The 16948-nt window shown below is 37.3% G+C and overlaps 1 protein-coding gene across 7 annotated transcripts in view; it reads left to right on the top strand.

Moving 5' to 3' along the window:
• Positions 1-16948, top strand: part of NRG1 (neuregulin 1) — an 802420-nt gene that overhangs the window by 656887 nt on the left and 128585 nt on the right. For all 7 annotated transcript variants that reach the window (XM_070742348.1, XM_070742353.1, XM_070742356.1 and 4 more), the window contains exons 2-3: positions 2369-2552; positions 15138-15262. In XM_070742348.1, coding sequence (XP_070598449.1) covers positions 2369-2552; positions 15138-15262 — 309 coding nt within the window. The remainder of the gene's footprint in view (positions 1-2368; positions 2553-15137; positions 15263-16948) is intronic.

The raw sequence follows: 16948 nt of genomic DNA, 5'->3' as shown, positions 1-16948 counted from the left end.
CTTAGGGTCCCGTCAACCAAACAATGCTGGCTGGTGGGACCCAGGGGAAGAGCCTTCTCTGTGGGGGGGCCGGCCCTCTGGAATCAACTCCCCCCGGAGATTCGCACTGCCCCCACTCTCCTTGCTTTCTGAAAGAGTTTAAAAACTCATCTTTGCTGCCAGGCCTGCAGTTTTTAAATCTTCCCCCTGACCAATGAATGTTTTTAGTATGATTGTTGAATGAATGCTTATGATAGCTTTTAAATTAGAATTTTTTATAGAATTTTAAAAAATGTATTATTAGTTGGATTGCTTATTATTGTTTTTCGGTTTTTGTATATTCTGTGAGCCGCCCCAAGTCCCTGGAGAGGGGCGGCATACAAAACCAATTAAATCTTAAATCTGTTGGGCTGTTTTTCACTGTCCCTAGGCTTCAGGAGGCTTTCCTGAAGCCTGGGGAGAGCAAAAACAGCCAAAAATAGTTTCTACACAGCAGGCAATTGCTGAGCCATCAAACCACACCCAGCCACCAGTATTTATAGAAGGAAGGCAGCTCAGGTCTCGCAGTGTTCACCTTAGAACAAGGACAGAAACACCAGCCTGAAGATGATGAGTGTGACCTCGTCGAAACGTCGCCAGAAATTTCCAAATCCTACACGGGAAGAAACCCGAATATACCAAGACCGTCATATATATACAGTAATACCTCATCTTACGAACTTAATTGGTTCCAGGACGAGGTTCGTAAGGTGAAAAGTTCGTAAGATGAAACAATGTTTCCCATAGGAATCAATGGAAAAGCCAATAATGCGTGCAAGCCGATTAGGAAAATCCAAAACATTAAGGCTTAAAAAAAAAAAAGCTGCCGGCAGACGAAGCTGAGGCGAACGGAGTGGGGGGAGGGAAACCCATGGAGATCCAGAGGGGAGAATGGGGCAGGACAGAGTGGAGAAAAACGGAGGAAACCCATGGAGATCCAGAGGGGAGAATGGGGCAGGACAGAGTGGAGAAAAACGGAGGAAACCCATGGAGATCCAGAGGGGAGAATGGGGCAGGACAGGGTGGGAAAAAACGGGAGGAACTCAAGTCTGGAGGTGGGGCATCCCAGCGGCCGGCAGCAGGTTCGTAAGGTGAAAAAAGTTCATAAGAAAAGGCAAAAAAATTCCGAACCCTGGGTTCGTATCTTGAAAAGTTCGTATGACGAGGGGTTCGTATCATGAGGTACCACTGTATATATAATCTTGGCTCTCTTTGGCATGAGAAGAGAAAATACTATAGACATTCAAATTATGTTACTATACCCTGTATATCAATAATACAAGTTGCAAACTTTCTTATAGAGTCAGCTGTACTTCAAAGGTGTGCTTCCCATTTTGGCCTACTGGATCCCAAGGAATGTGCTATTCAGTTGCACACACCTTACCTCTTTACACAATTTGGCAGCTGATGTGTCTATTTTATATATGGATTTCCCCCTTTGGCAAGTAGGGAGATTTGGAGCTTTCCATTCAAGTTTTTCCTAAAAGGAAAATGAAGTAAAACCATTAAACATACTTCCTGCTTTTCATTTAAATCTGCCAGTGCACTGCATTCACCCTGCACAATAAGTCATAAACAAGTTATGCAACACAGTGAGAGAGAGGGAGAGAGGTAATTGGGCTGGTATTCCAGCTTGGCTTTTTATATCATGGAAATATCTGTAATCAAAGGCTGTTTATTTTATTACAAAATGTAACATATAAAGTGTTCCCTCTTTGAAAGGAGAAACTAGATCTTGAAAGATATTCCTCTAAGTTTCAGAACTGGAGAATAGTGTAAATAAAACAGGCCTATTACTGAAAAAGATAGACTCTTTTTGAACAACAAATTTTATTGTACTGACACAGCTTGCCTTTATTGGTGCTTGGCTCTATATTAGAGCATGATCTGAAGGATCATGAAGCAACAATTTTTCTAACACTGCTGTGATATTTTTTTCTTCTGTAGCAGACCTCTGGAACTGCTAAATATGTTGCCTGAATTTTCCATTAGAAAAGAAATGCAAGATGTAAATTTAGTGGTTTCTGTCCATTGGTGCCATTTCAATAGTAGGCAACAACAGCATCAAATTCCTATAATTAACCTTTAAAAAGTTGCACGAATGATTTATCTAAATGCAAGAACATTTACTAAATTCCAAATGTTTATAGGTTAATATTCTAAAATATTTTTTTCCTGGATGGGGAAAAGGAATGCTTTGCAAAGAAATAGATTTTTCTGGGCTACGGAGCTTCCTTCTCATGATTACATTGTAGAAACTGTCTTATATACTCCCAAGTTGCTCAGATGTTGCTTTTGTTTTTGATTTCAAAGACAACATTGGTCACTTATGCATTTTTTTTTTCTTTAGCTGTGCCTCCTAAATTGAAAGAGATGATAAGTCAAGAATCTGCTGTGGGTCAGACACTAGTTCTCAGATGTGAAGCCAGTTCTGAGCACCTCTCTCTCAAATTCAAATGGTTAAAGAATGGAAGAGAAATAACAAAAAGAAACAGACCAGAAAATGTCAAGATTAAGAGCCCCAGAAAACAAAAGTAAGTATACAGCAGTGTATCTGATAAGCTGAAAATTGTTTATCGTGATGCAGATATCAACTGTATTAATCATCTCAGATGCCCAAAATGTGTTATTCTGTTTGGAAAGAGATATTCAATGGAAATAGATTATTATTTTATTTTAACTTAGTGATTTTATGCTTCTGCGGCTGTTATCTTATGCCATGAAAAGTTAAATAGACTTTTTGTCATTATTAAACTATTCTATAGGGTAGAATTTCCTTTACAATGAATGTATTTCTAATACTTCAGTGATAGGGCAATAAGCCAAACTGTGCATGAAAGTATAAATTTACTAAATGGGTTTACACCCACTGTGCTAGACACATTCCCCCTCATGGTGGATATAGCAGCCATGCCTGGGTTAATCTTGTCTGCTTGGTGATTGGACTGAGCCTGCCAAAGCTTTTGTTTATGTTGTTGATGTACTTCCTGGCTCCAGTTCTTTTTCTCAGTCACTCAACTACGACAATTGTGGTCCTCTTAATTCAAATGTACTTTGAAAACATTGCTGAAAGAAAGAGAGATTTTGAGTGCATGATTCTTCCATATATTTATTTATTTATTTATTTATTTATTTTATTCAATTTTTATGCCACCCTTCTTCTTAGACTCAGGGCGGCTTACAACATGTTAGCAGTAGCACTTTTTACCAAAGGTAGGCTATTGCCCCCACAATCTGGGTCCTCATTTTACCCACCTCGGAAGGATGGAAGGCTGAGTCAACCTTGAGCCGGTGATGAGATTTGAACCGCTGACCTTCAGAACTACAATCAGCTTCAGTGGCCTGCAATACAGCACTCTACCTGCTGCGCCACCCCGGCTCTATATATATGAGTTTGTTCCAATCTCAATTCCTGGGGAGATTACTGGAGCGTGATTTGCAGCTCGTGCCCCACGAAGGGAGGGCGGACTTTGCAGCAACAAATAATTCCCTTTGCTTTATTCCCCTCTCCTTAATCAGACCCCAGTGGCTCTCAGTGTCTCAGTAACACATTAAATTGACCCTAATCTCCCTCTTTTCGACCGGAGAGAGAAATACTTTTCAGTGGGCAGAAAAGTTGGGCCCGCCATTTTGGATTTTGCCGACAGCTGGTTAGTTGCAGTAGTAACATACATACTGTCGAGCCTAGTTTTCAAAGGCCTTGGCATTCTAAGTAGAGTTGACGGTGGATACATCATCAACTTAGTTGAAATTATTGTGAGCCACCATTTTAAACGTTAGAAAGTAAAGACTACCACAACCACTACTTCTGTCCTCCTGCCTCCTTCCTTTCACCCCTCCCCCTCTTCAACCACGAGGCCCAGTCGACCAATTTTGTCTGCAGTTGAGGCCTACATCGCAAAGATTGCAAACCTCAGGGGCAACAATTTTCAAAATTAAAGCTGGGGGAGGGCTCGATTATACCTCACCAAATTTCTCCAAGACAATACTCCAGGAAGAGCAGTGTATATGTTGGGACTTTTTTCGGCTGCCAACCATTCCAGTGGAGTTGTGCGCTCCTAGACCAGCAAGGCCAATCTCCTAGAGCATGGCGCATCAGACAAGCCAACCCCAAAAATAAAACTGCATTTCGCCAAGCTTCTGGGGCACGGCAAGTAACATTTCAGTACAATCAATATAATATCTTGATCGTTTTGGATACATTAAAACTCGCTATTTCTTAGTTTAGTCTGCCACAAGGAGAAGTGATGAAGCTAGCATCTTGGCATGAATTAAAAAAACGTTACATGAATATTTTGATGTGTTTTAGTCCACTTCCTCTGAGTGAGCACAATTGAACCAAATATCAAGACACAAGTATCCTTCATTGCTGCTGATTTTATCATATATTCATTAAACAAAAATGAAGCTTTTATTAGTTCATTTTAAACTATGAGTGTCTGGAAAGCTTATTATGCTTATTGTCATGGCTGCGATTTTCAATCCCAAACAGCAGCCAAAAATCAATAAAAACACTTTTTTTTTGTCAAACCGAAGTCCTTTTTTCCTGTGTGTGTCTTATATTAAATACTAGAATATTAAATTGCCACAATCTGTCACTGTATTAAATATAATGAAGGATGATTTAGGAAGCCGGCTGGGCATAAACTGAACATGATTGATTGAAGCACAGGAGTTGTTAAGCCTATGCAACTGGCAGAAAAGGCTTTTTTACACCTTTATTTCATGCAAAGCTCAAAGAGGTTGAAGTATTGGACGGAAATAACAATTTCAGAGCTGGATCCAGGTCACCTTGGACCCACATTTGAGTGCAATATTATATATTTTGTATGTAATACGGCCCCTGATACATTGTAAGGCATGCTTTAACAAATGAATCTATTTGTGTTTATTGTACAGTGGAACCCCGACATAAGAGCTGCTCTACTTAAGAGCAACTCGAGATAAGAGCTGGGAGGGGAGAGATATTTTTGTTCTACTTACAAGCCCAAATTCGAGATACAAGCGCCAAGGAGCTGTCTCCTGAAGCCAAACGCTAACTTCCGCGTTCGGCTTCAGGGGACAGCTGCGAAGCGGCGCGCGTGTTTTAAAAGGTTGCAGCCGGCCTGGGGGGCTCGGGGGGGGGGTGCTTGCAGCTTTCTTTCTTGCTCTTTTTCTTTCTCTCTTTTACCTTCCGTTCCTCTATTTCTTCTTTTCTTTCTCCTTCCCACCTTCTTCCCTCCCTCCCTCCCTTCACTCATTCCTCTCTTACTCTCCCCTTTCATAAGTTTCCTTGCTTCCTTCCTCTGTTCCTGTCCCTTCCCCCCTTTCTTTCTTTCTTTCTTTCTTTCTTTCTTTCTTTCTTGCTCTTTTTCTTTCTCTCTTTTACCTTCCCTTCCTCTATTTCTTCTTTTCTTTCTCCTTCCCACCTTCTTCCCTCCCTCCCTCCCTTCACTCATTCCTCTCTTACTCTCCCCTTTCATAAGTTTCCTTGCTTCCTTCCTCTGTTCCTGTCCCGTCCCCCTTTCTTTCTTTCTTTCTTTCTTTCTTTCTTTCTTTCTTTCTTTCTTTCTTTCTTTCTTTCTTGCTCTTTTTCTTTCTCTCTTTTACCTTCCCTTCCTCTATTTCTTCTTTTCTTTCTCCTTCCCACCTTCTTCCCTCCCTCCCTCCCTTCACTCATTCCTCTCTTACTCTCCCCTTTCATAAGTTTCCTTGCTTCCTTCCTCTGTTCCTGTCCCTTCCCTCTTTCCTTCCTTCCTTCCCACCCTCCGTCCATTCATTCACCCATTCCTCTCTTGATCGCTTAAAGCCGGTCCCTGGTGCAAAAAGGGTTGGGGACCTCTGTCCTACAGGATTGGGTGGCAGAGAAGTTGAACATATGTAAATTTAAAAGTTTAAGAAAGTTTACAAGTTAAGTGAAAGAAACTTCATTATTCATTTATATGTACATGTACATTTCTTCATTAAAAACATGTCTTTCTGCATAATTTAGACTAACTTTGTGAGTTTTTTGAGGGCTGGAACCAATTAAAATTATTTACATTAATTCCTATGGGGAAAAGTCGTTCGAGATAAGAGCTGCTCGACTTAAGAGCCCAGGTCCAGAACGAATTAAACTCGTATCTCGAGGTACCACTGTATATGCATTTATGAAAATTACTAGACTTTCATATTAGTTTTCAATGTTTGTGAAGTTGAGCTAGAAAGTTTGTAGAAAATTCGAGATGGATTATGAATTTTGTTCGGGTAAACGGATCTTATCTTGGATAAAATTTTGCTCATTCTCATAGCTACAGACACTGAATAAACTTCTTAAAATTAATAGACATATACATGGCCAATACATGGCAACTCCAAATCTCAACCAACAAATGCTCTGTCCTACACATCGGCAAAAAGAATCAGAACTTCAAATACAAACTGAATAAACAAATTATCACAGATAATCCCCACTCGGTCAAGGACCTTGGAATACTAATAACTAAAGATCTAAGTGCCAAAGCCCACTGCAACAACATCGCCAAGAAGGCCTCAAGAGTTGTTAATCTAATCCTACGTAGCTTCTGCTCTGGAAATCTCACACTACTTACCAGAGCTTACAAAGCTTTTGCCAGACCCATCCTAGAATACAGCTCATCTGTTTGGAACCCATACCACATTTCTGACATTAACACCCTCAAAAATGTTCAAAGATACTTCACCAGAAGAGCCCTTCACTCCTCTACCCGAAACAGAATTCCCTACGAAACTAGACTTACAATCCTGGGTCTTGAAAGCTTAGAACTATGATGCCTTAAACATGATCTAAGTATTGCCCACAAGATCATATGCTGCAATGTCCTGCCTATCAAAGACTACTTCAGCTTCAACCACAACAACACAAGAACACACAACAGATTGAAGCTTAATATTAACCTCTCCAAACTTGACTGTAAAAAATATGACTTTAGTAATCGAGTTGTCGAAGCGTGGAACTCATTACCGGACTCCATAGTATCATCCCCTAACCCCCAACACTTTACCCTTAGACTATCCACGGTTGACCTCTCCAGATTCCTAAGAGGTCAGTAAGAGGCGTACATAAGCGCACTAGAGTGCCTTCCGTCCCCTGTCCTATAAGTCTCTCCTATATCTGTTTTACATGGATTTCTATTTTTAAAAGCATAGCATATCAGTATCATGGTCATAGTTTGATATTAGGTTTCATACCAGCTGAAGATGTGCAAGCAGTACTGCCAAAATTAAACCCAACTTTTATGTTGCTAAATGAGACTGTTGTTAAGTGAAGTTTGCCCCATTTTACGACCTTTCTTGCCACATTTGTTAAGTGAATCCCTGCAGCTGATGTCAATAACCCAGTTGTTAAGTGAATCTAGTTTCCCCATTGACTTTGCTTGTCAGAAGGTTGCAAAATGTGATCCCATGACTTTGGGACATTGCAACCATCATAAATATGAAACAGTTGCCAAGCATTAGAATTTTGATTCACATAGGGATGTTGCAATGATCTTAAGAGCAAAAGTGATCATAAATCACTTTTTTCAGTGCCATTGTAACTTTGGAAAGTCTCTAAATGAACTGTTGTGCACTGAGGACTACCTATATATGACACAAGGAACGATTATGATTTCTACCCCAGAGTTTCTGCTTAGATTTTGTGTATCAGAAAATAGAAATTACATCAGAACATCCTGATTTGTGCTTGATTTTGCCTGCGCGTTTTTTCTTCCTTTGAATGGAGCATCGCTCCTTCTTTCCCTTGACCTTTCCTGTCCCTTTCTTGACTGTGCTGCCATTTCTTAAACAATTCAGGACAAACTGCTTGTGGTCAGCACACAATTTCTGGCTACTGAGAGAATGTCTGGATGACAGAATTTACTTGTGTTTCAGCCTAACCCACTTTAGCCAGAAATAGCATTGAGTTTGGATCATACCATTATGTAGTTCTGACAAGAATTCAAAAAATACAAATTGATTACAAAAGAAATGGCTTTATAAATATCTTAAAGGCCCACAGTTCTCTTTGCCAGACCTGATCACCTCATATGTACAGCTCCAGTGTGATATATTTACAAGTTTGCAAGTGAAAGACTCAGTCTCCTGTTTTCTATTTTAGTGATAGTTTTGTAATAGTTTAACACAATTTTCTATTTGCAAGATACATGCTGTGGTTATATTAAGTTATTCCTTGCCAGAACTGAGAGCTCCTGTTAGATCAATACAGCTATTTTTAGAGGAGGAGACATGAAGTAATAGGCTAATTATGCTACAAACATTATCATATATGTAGAAATGATGCAAAATATGCTGAGCTTCATAGGATATTCTTCAGTAAAGACTCTATTTAAAAATATATGTTCAACAACCCATACATTCATACGTTGAGTCTTCGGAGAGGGGCGACATACAAATCTAATAAATAAATAAATATAAGATTTTTATACAGCAGAAATGTATTAATCATATCAGTTATACTAATATTTAAACCTCACCTTAATTACAATCTTAAAAGGGGTGAAATAGAATCTAGATAGATAGAAGCTAGATAGATTTATCAGGAATAAAATAAACTTTAAGTTTTATAATGAATGCATTGAAATTCCATCCCTATCTTTAGAACTTGAAATTGATACAGCATGGGAACCACCTGAATGTAAAGATTTTGTACATTTATATATGGTTTAATTAAGCATGCTTTGGTCTATTTTAGTTTAATTCATACTGAATTGAATAAAGATTATTTTTATAAAATAAAAAGGCAGTTTTTATATAAATTATCATTAAAGATGGAGGTAATAAATGCATTTCTGTAGTTGTTGCACCAATTCAATCCATCTTGACTTCATCCCTTCAATCCTTCTAACCTGGTCTTGTTTTTATTTATGATCCAGCTTCTATAGCTGCTATGCAAAGCTGAAAGCTTTGCTCACTACAATAGTACGTATAAATTCAGTGTCAGGCAAACTGTTTGTGCTGATGGAAATGTAAACAATACTGAAAGCCTATCACACATCAAATGCATGCCACTGTTAAGGATCTTCCATATTCACAACATGTTTTTGTGTTAATCATGGTTTTTCACAAAATATGCATTAAACTGAATGCAACTAACCCTCCTTCTAATGCACCAAGGTAACATTACCAAAAAGGAAGAGGTTGCACCTTTAACAAAAGTAACCCATTGTAGACATCCACAAATTTTATTATTGAGGTATACTCATCATATTTGAGGAATATATATATCTTACCCATCAAATAAAAGAAAAGAAAAGAAAGAGATTTACAAAAACTAAATATATTTTTAGAACACGCTGAAAAGGCTTTACAAATGGACCCTCAAAATACCACAATACTGGCAGAAATAATAATAATAATAACAGTTAATAATTTATTAGATTTGTATGCCACCCCTCTCCGAAGAATCAGGGCGGCTCACAACAATAATAAAAGACAATATAACAGCGAAACAAATCTAATATTAAAAGAAAAAGATATATAAAACCCCAGCAATTAAAACTATACAACATATACATACCAAACATAAACTATAAAAGCCTGACAGAAAAATAAAAACCATTAAACATCAAATGAACTTAATTACACAACAGCAACTTCCCCACAAATTAAAAATGGCAAAACAATAGTACTTTGAATCCGCCAATAAACCGGGTAGATGGTTAGCTTCTAAAATAGCCCATCAAAAATTAGATAAGAACATAGAAACATTATACGATAACTTGGGACACTTGAAATCTACTAATACTGAAAAAAGACAAATAATACATGACTTCTATCAACAACTGTACAATACCGTAGGAACAGATAATAAAACAATACTAAACTACTTACAACAAAATGAACAAATATCAATAAAAGATGAACAAAGACTTATGCTAAATGATGTAAGCACCACTACAGAACTTCAAACTGCTATCACAAAACAAAAAAACAATAAAACTCCTGGCCCTGATGGAATTCCCGACGAATTCTATAAACAACACATAGATATATTGCGACCTATGATGTTACACATTTATAAAATCTTTTCTAAACTTTGAGTTCTCATGTGATTCATATAAGAGAACATTTAAGAGTCCCTTTTATTGTTTTCTAAAATTGGCATGACTTCCAGAATATTTCCTTATTTTGGCATTGTTTTTCCTTGGTAATTTTGTACTCTCTATAGCATTAAAGTGAACATTTTTGTCCATTCAGAATACTATTCATTTAGTTCACATCCCCCATTCTTTCTTGTTTGAGAATCGCCAGAAATTTTCTCTAGATATTGGTTAATTATAGAGGGGAAGGGAATTATTTCTGTCTGAGTCTGGGCATTGGCAGGACAACTCCTTCTCAGTACCTTGGAGAGCTCACTACAAGAGTTTACAGGAAAGTTGTTGTTCCACAACTCAGTAAAAGTCATCTGAGGTTTAAGAATTTGACCACTTGGCAACTGGTATGTATTTACAACAGGATCATATGGTCGCCATTTGCAATCTTTTCAGGCGGGTTCCAACAAGCAACGTCAACGGGGAAAGCAGTGTTTACTAAACTGCCTGATTTACTTAACTGAAGTAATTCGCTTAACAAACATGGCAAAAACAACTGCCTTGCTTAGCAATGGAAATTCTGTTACCAGTTCTGGTTGTTAGTTGAAGATTACCTGTAATAGCTATTAAGTAATGGAAATGCCATCTAGGTGTCTTTGTGAGTGTTTAATTCCTTTAAAAATAAAGACTCAAGATTCTAAACTACGCTGCAAAGGAATGGGTTTTCCGTGGCCTGTCCTGAGCAGCCTTTTGAAGTGAAATCACTTCCAAAGCTGGAGAAACGTCAGTTTTAGAATCTTCATTTTTGATAGAATGAAATTTTAGTCTGGACTCTATGTTGGGGTTCGTGTCTGTTTTGTTGTATAATTTTTTAAAAATCTTTTACAAGAAGAAACTTTAAGAATCAGTCTGGTGTAGTGATTAAAGCACCAGTCTAGAAGCTGGAAGACTGTGAATTCTAGTCCTTGCTTAACTATGAAGCCAATTGAGTAACATGGGCCTTGTCACTATCCTAGGAGTAGGCAATGGTAAATTCTTTCCAAAAAATATTGCTAAGAAAATTGTAATAACTAATCTAGACAGTTGCCAGAAATCCAAAACTTATTCAAAGTTACCTTTCCCTTTTTAAAAAAAAAATGATGGAAGGATTGAATTTTATGTCTCTTATGAATGATGTTCCAGATATGCACAAGAGGAATTTTGGGGTTTAGTAACTGACTATTGTCTTCATATGTTTTGCCCAGAAGCATAGATTTTTAAAGATTTTTTTTCATATGTGTTACTTAACTGATCCATTCAGATCTATAATTTATTTCCCCAACAATGTGAATGGCTACATTTTAATGTTTGATACTAAAGTTAAAATGGAGTGCTTAGTTTTTAAAAAAGTAAAAATAAAAATTGGTCTTTCTCTGATATTATCTCCTAAGGAGCAGAGGAAGAGCTGAATGTGATGAACAATTGAGGCAGCTGGGTATGATTAGCCTATTGAAAAGAAGGATTAGGGAGGGCATGATAGCTTTCTTCCAGTATTTGAGGGACTGTCCCACAGGAGAGTGTATTGTCTTATTCTCCAAAGTAGAGCAAGACAAGAAGTAGTGGGTAAAGGCTTGCTTAGGATAGATACAACCTAGAAGGAAAGAGAATTTTTCTGACAATGAGAACAGTTAATCACTGGAATAGTTTGCCTTGCAGAGTTGAAGATTTTCAAAAACAGACTGGATAACCATTTGACTAGGACGTATAAGGTCCCTACCTTGAGCAGGCAGTTGGACTAAAAGACCTCCAAGACCTCTCCCAGCCCTATGATTTTATGTTCTAACTTTATATTAAGATCATGCTTCTATGCTATAGGATTAGATGTTGTTTTAGTATATTAAAAATTATTTTCATGTTGCCCCTTTAATCACTAGGAAAACAGCATAGATTTAATCACAAGAAAGGTAGCATAGACAGCATAGCACTGTCTGTCATATACTGGATTAAGAGAGTCTCGAGTCTCTGGAGAGGGGCGGCATACAAATCTAATTAATAATAATAATAATAATAATAATAATAATAATAATAATAATAATAATAATAATAATAATAATTTTAAAAAAAACACCATCTGGAAGATAGAACCCATTAAGGCACTACCTCAAGTAGGATCTGAGGCTAAGATGTTAATAGATGTGGGGTGATTTGAGATCTCTAGCTTTATTTATTTATTTATTTATTGGATTTGTATGCCGTTATATATGTATATCCTATATTTTCAACCATCCTATATTTACAGGGATATACAACATTTGCAAGTTACTAGAAAGATCTGAGCAATGATAACAAAAGTGCTGTAATCTATAACTCATCATGGTCGTGTCTACTTCAACATGAAATCCTAACATTAAAATCCTAAATTAAGCATATAGTTAACATTTTTGGAAAAACCTTGTGCAACTCCATTGCTTTTAGTGAGGCAGTTGAAGAGTTATATTATCACACTTAAGACTGTCCTACAAAATTTGGCAGTAGTTAGAAATCTGAACTGATCCAAAGTTAAGCAGGGTTGGCCATCATTAGTAGCTGGATGAGAAACTGCCAAATCCTCTCAGGGTTACAGTCTAAACTGGGAGATTAAAACAACAACAGAAAAAGGAATTGCAATCCATATCTGTATTATTGCCAAGATAAATATGTAAATGTATCCATAAAAGCATAGGAGGGTGTTAAACTTCAAACGGGTTTGTCTCTTACTGTTAAGATTGTTTTATTTTTTTTTTAAAAGAGGACCTAAATGTTTGGGTATTTTTATTCTTTGAAATATTCTTTGCCCAGCCAAGATGACTCTTAAGAGTTTAACTTAAAAAAATTATTAATGGGAAGGCTTGTGCTCATATATTTACATTAAAAGAAGATAAGCAAAAAGAACACAATTGAATCTGAGAAAGAAAAAAACCAAGTGGCTTTCTAGTTCTAACTTCTAATGTTTACTTCAAACAAGCAATTGAAGGTTAATCCCAAGTTAAATACAATAGTTTATCATTTTGTTGTAAAGGTAAACTTCACTTTTTTTCTTTTTATTAAAACAAAACAGGACACCCACATATAAATATAAGAGAATGACAAACATATAACAAAATATAGCTATTACTGTTCTACTTTTATCAGAAGTTTCCAGAGAAAAACCTTTGCAAATCATATCATACAAAGACACATATACAGTGATACCTTGTCTTACAAACTTAATTGGTTCCGATGAGGTTCTTAAGGTGAAAAGTTTGTAAGACGAAACAGTGTTTCCCATAGGAATCAATGGAAAAGCGATTAATGCATGCAATTCACCCCTTTTGCCAGCCGAAGTGCCTGTTTTTGTGCTGCTGGGATTCCCCTGAGGTTCCCCTCCTAAGAAACCCCACCTCCGGACATCTGTGTTTTTGCGATGCTGCAGGGGAATCCCAGCATTGCAAAAACAAGAGCTTCACTGGCAATGGAAGTCCGGGGGTGGCATTTCCCAGTGAAGGGAGCATCAGTGAAATCGCAGCATCACAAAACACCAAAGTCCTCGAAACCCCATCTCCGGACCTCTGTGTTTTTGTGATGCTGCGATTTCACTGAGGCTTCCCTCGCTGGGAAACCCCACCTCTGGACTTCCGTTGCCAGCGAAGCACCCGTTTTTGTGCTGCTGGGATTCCCCTGCTGGGATTCCCCTTCAGCATCACAAAAACACAGAAGTCCAGAGGTGGAGTTTCCCATGGAGGAGAGCCTCAGGCGTATCCCAGCAGTGCAAAAAAGGGTGCTTCGCTGGCAACGGAAGTTTGGAGGCGGGGCATCTCAGAGGCGGCGGTGGGTTTGTAAGGTGAAAATAGTTTGTAAGAAGAGGCAAAAAAATCTTAAACCCCGGGTTTGTATCTCGAAAAGTTTGTATGATGAGGCGTTTGTAAGACGAGGTATCACTGTACTTATATTTCCTTTTATTTACAAATTTTAGCTGTTTAGTTCTATATAATATTTTCAGTTATTTAATTATTCCTTAATCTTCTGTTCAACCAATCATAGACCTTATCCCAGATTTTGTAATATTCAGTTTCCTCTTGTCCCTTCAACCTCCTCGTCATCATATCCATCTCAGCGCACTCAGTGATCAATGAAACATCACTTTTTAACGTGGCTATCAAAATTGAGTCTGAAATTTGGGGCATAAGATATTGTGGTCCTTAAGCGTGTCACCATATGATAGGACTAAATTGTACGACTGTAAAATTTTACGACTTGGTTTTTAAAACAGTCATACAACAAACCACTGTGATCATTAAGTGAATGATTTGGTTGTTAAGCAAACCGCATGGATGTTCAAAAAATCCTTTCACCTGAATGGATGTTTTTTGCTTGAAACTAGCCAGAAATGACATTGTGATGTTATTATGGGACATTGTCACCAGTTGTAAATGTGAGCTGAAATGTGGCAAGCGTCAAATTGTGATCACATGACTCCAGATGTGTCTGTGCAGCAGTCATAACTTTCATGATGGATTGTAAGAAACTTTGCTGTTCCTTCATGGGGTCATTAAGTAAGGAGTGGCTATACTACCAAATCTATCATAGGAAAATGTGTATTTCATATGATAGGTAGTCCTCGACTTATTACCACAATTGAGCCCAGAATTTGTCGCTAAGTGAGAAATTGCTAAGTGAGTTCTGCTCCATTTTGCAACCTTTCTTGCCACAGTTGTTAAGTGAATCACTGCAGTTGTTAAATTAGTAACACTGTTGTTAAATGAATCAGGCTTCCCCATTGATTTTTCAACTGTCATAAATATGAGTCAGTTATCAAGCCATCTTTATGTGACCATGGGAATGCTGCAGTGGACATATGTGTGAAAATGGACATGTCATATTTTTCAATGCTGCTGTAACTTTGAATAGTCACTAAGCGAACTGTCATAAATACAGGACTATCTGTAATTTAAAATATGTAATTTGTCTTGTGAATGTGGTTCCTCTCTGCACCTTCAGTAAAAGAGGAGCAAATTTTAAAAATATTTTTTGTATATGTGTTTCCATCAATGATGCCTAACATGATTTCATATTTATTCTACTTTCTTTCCTTAGAACATTCTCAGAACTCCGTATTACTAAAGCTTCGTTGGATGATGCTGGGGAATATACATGTAAAGCAAGCAACAGATTTGGAGATGACAGTACTAAAGCCGAAATAACTATTACGGACACCAGTGGTAAGATGTGGTTCATTCTTACTTAGAATTGTTGCAAATAAAATGAATTGTTATAAGAATTTATATATTTTTTTTTAAAAGCTCCTATGATGTATCTACTTAAGGGTATAAAACTCAAACTGAACTGAAATGAAAATATTTTGGTTTATCATTTATTAGATATTATAAAGGCCAAATACAGTGATACCTCGTCTTACAAACCCCTCGTCATACAAACTTTTCAAGATACAAACCTGGGGTTTAAGATTTTTTTGCCTCTTCTTCCAAACTATTTTCACATTACAAACCCAAGTCGCCGCCACTGGGATGCCCCACCTCCAGACTTCTGTTGCCCGTTTTTGCGCTGCTGGGATTCCCCTGAGGCTCCCCTCCATGGGAAACACTACCTCCGGACTTCCGTGTTTATGTGATGCTGCAGGGGAATCCCAGCAGCGCAAAAACGGGTGCTTCACTGGCAACGGAATTCCGAAGGTGGGGTTTCCCAGCAAGGGGAGCCTCAGTGAAATTGCAGCATCACAAAAACATGGAAGTCCGGAGGTGGGGTTTCCCATGGAGGGGAGCCTCAGGGGAATCCCAGCAGCGCAAAAACGGGCTCTTCAGCTGGCAAAAGAGGTGAGTTTTGGGCTTGCACACATTAATTGCTTTTCTATTGATTCCTATGGGAAACATTGTTTCGTCTGACAAACTTTTCACCTTACAAACCTCGTCCTAGAACCAATTAAGTTCATAAGACGAGGTATCACTGTATAGATAAAATTCCTAAATAATAGGATACAATATTGGGGGAAAAGTTAATAATGTTTACACTGAGAAATTCTTTCAAGTTCTTTTATTATATTCCACCTGACATGTTTTCAAGTTTATCTATAAAAACAATACATTTTTATAATAAGTGATCATATTTATTTTATTATTCAGATAAGTAAATAACATTCTTATCTCTTTTAGGCTTAAATGCAAGCATATTATAAGAGACCTTAAATTGTGCATATTCTAGTGCAGCCACACTTGCCTCATTGTTTTTCTAGTCAGCAAAAACAGCAAAAAGATTCACCTTTGTGCACATGGGAACTGCTCCAGTTTACTATCCTCATTAGAGAGATTACAGCAATAGATTTACATGAAATACATATGGAGTTGTTAAATTCATTCATTCCTCTTGAGTCCTGTAATTTAGATTTGCAATTTTAAGGTGCAGAAAACAGAAAAGTAAAAAATAGTATGTGGTCAATGAAAAAAGATACATGTTTTAAACCGATATGTGTGTTTTTCACAGCAGATAATACAAATTTCTGTTTACTCCATCAGTATGTACAGTATGTAATTTTTATAACAGATACTCCTGGTTATGAGCCACCAGATGATTATACAGTTTGCCATTTTGTTTCCTAAGGTAGCAAAACTCAGATGCTTTGTCTGTTTGCCATTAGATGAAAAACAAAAAAATAAAATGGAAATGTATTGTATTGTGCTACTTTAAATATTCCAGATTTTCAAACATTATGCTAAAGAGCAAAATGCAATATATTTATGTGCAAGTTATATATTTATAGAGGCTAGTGTTGGGATTAGAATATTTTACTTTGATAACCTTACTTGACAGTTTATGGTATAAACAATATTTTTAATATTTAAAAACTAAGGGATTTTAGAGGACTGTGTGAATCTTTACATAGTGATTTGAAG

This window comes from Erythrolamprus reginae, chromosome 2 (genome assembly GCF_031021105.1).
Source record: "Erythrolamprus reginae isolate rEryReg1 chromosome 2, rEryReg1.hap1, whole genome shotgun sequence".
Lineage (NCBI taxonomy): Eukaryota > Metazoa > Chordata > Lepidosauria > Squamata > Dipsadidae > Erythrolamprus > Erythrolamprus reginae.
The sequence above is the reverse complement of the archived record's forward strand: the minus strand, read 5'-3'. Positions and strand labels throughout refer to the sequence as shown.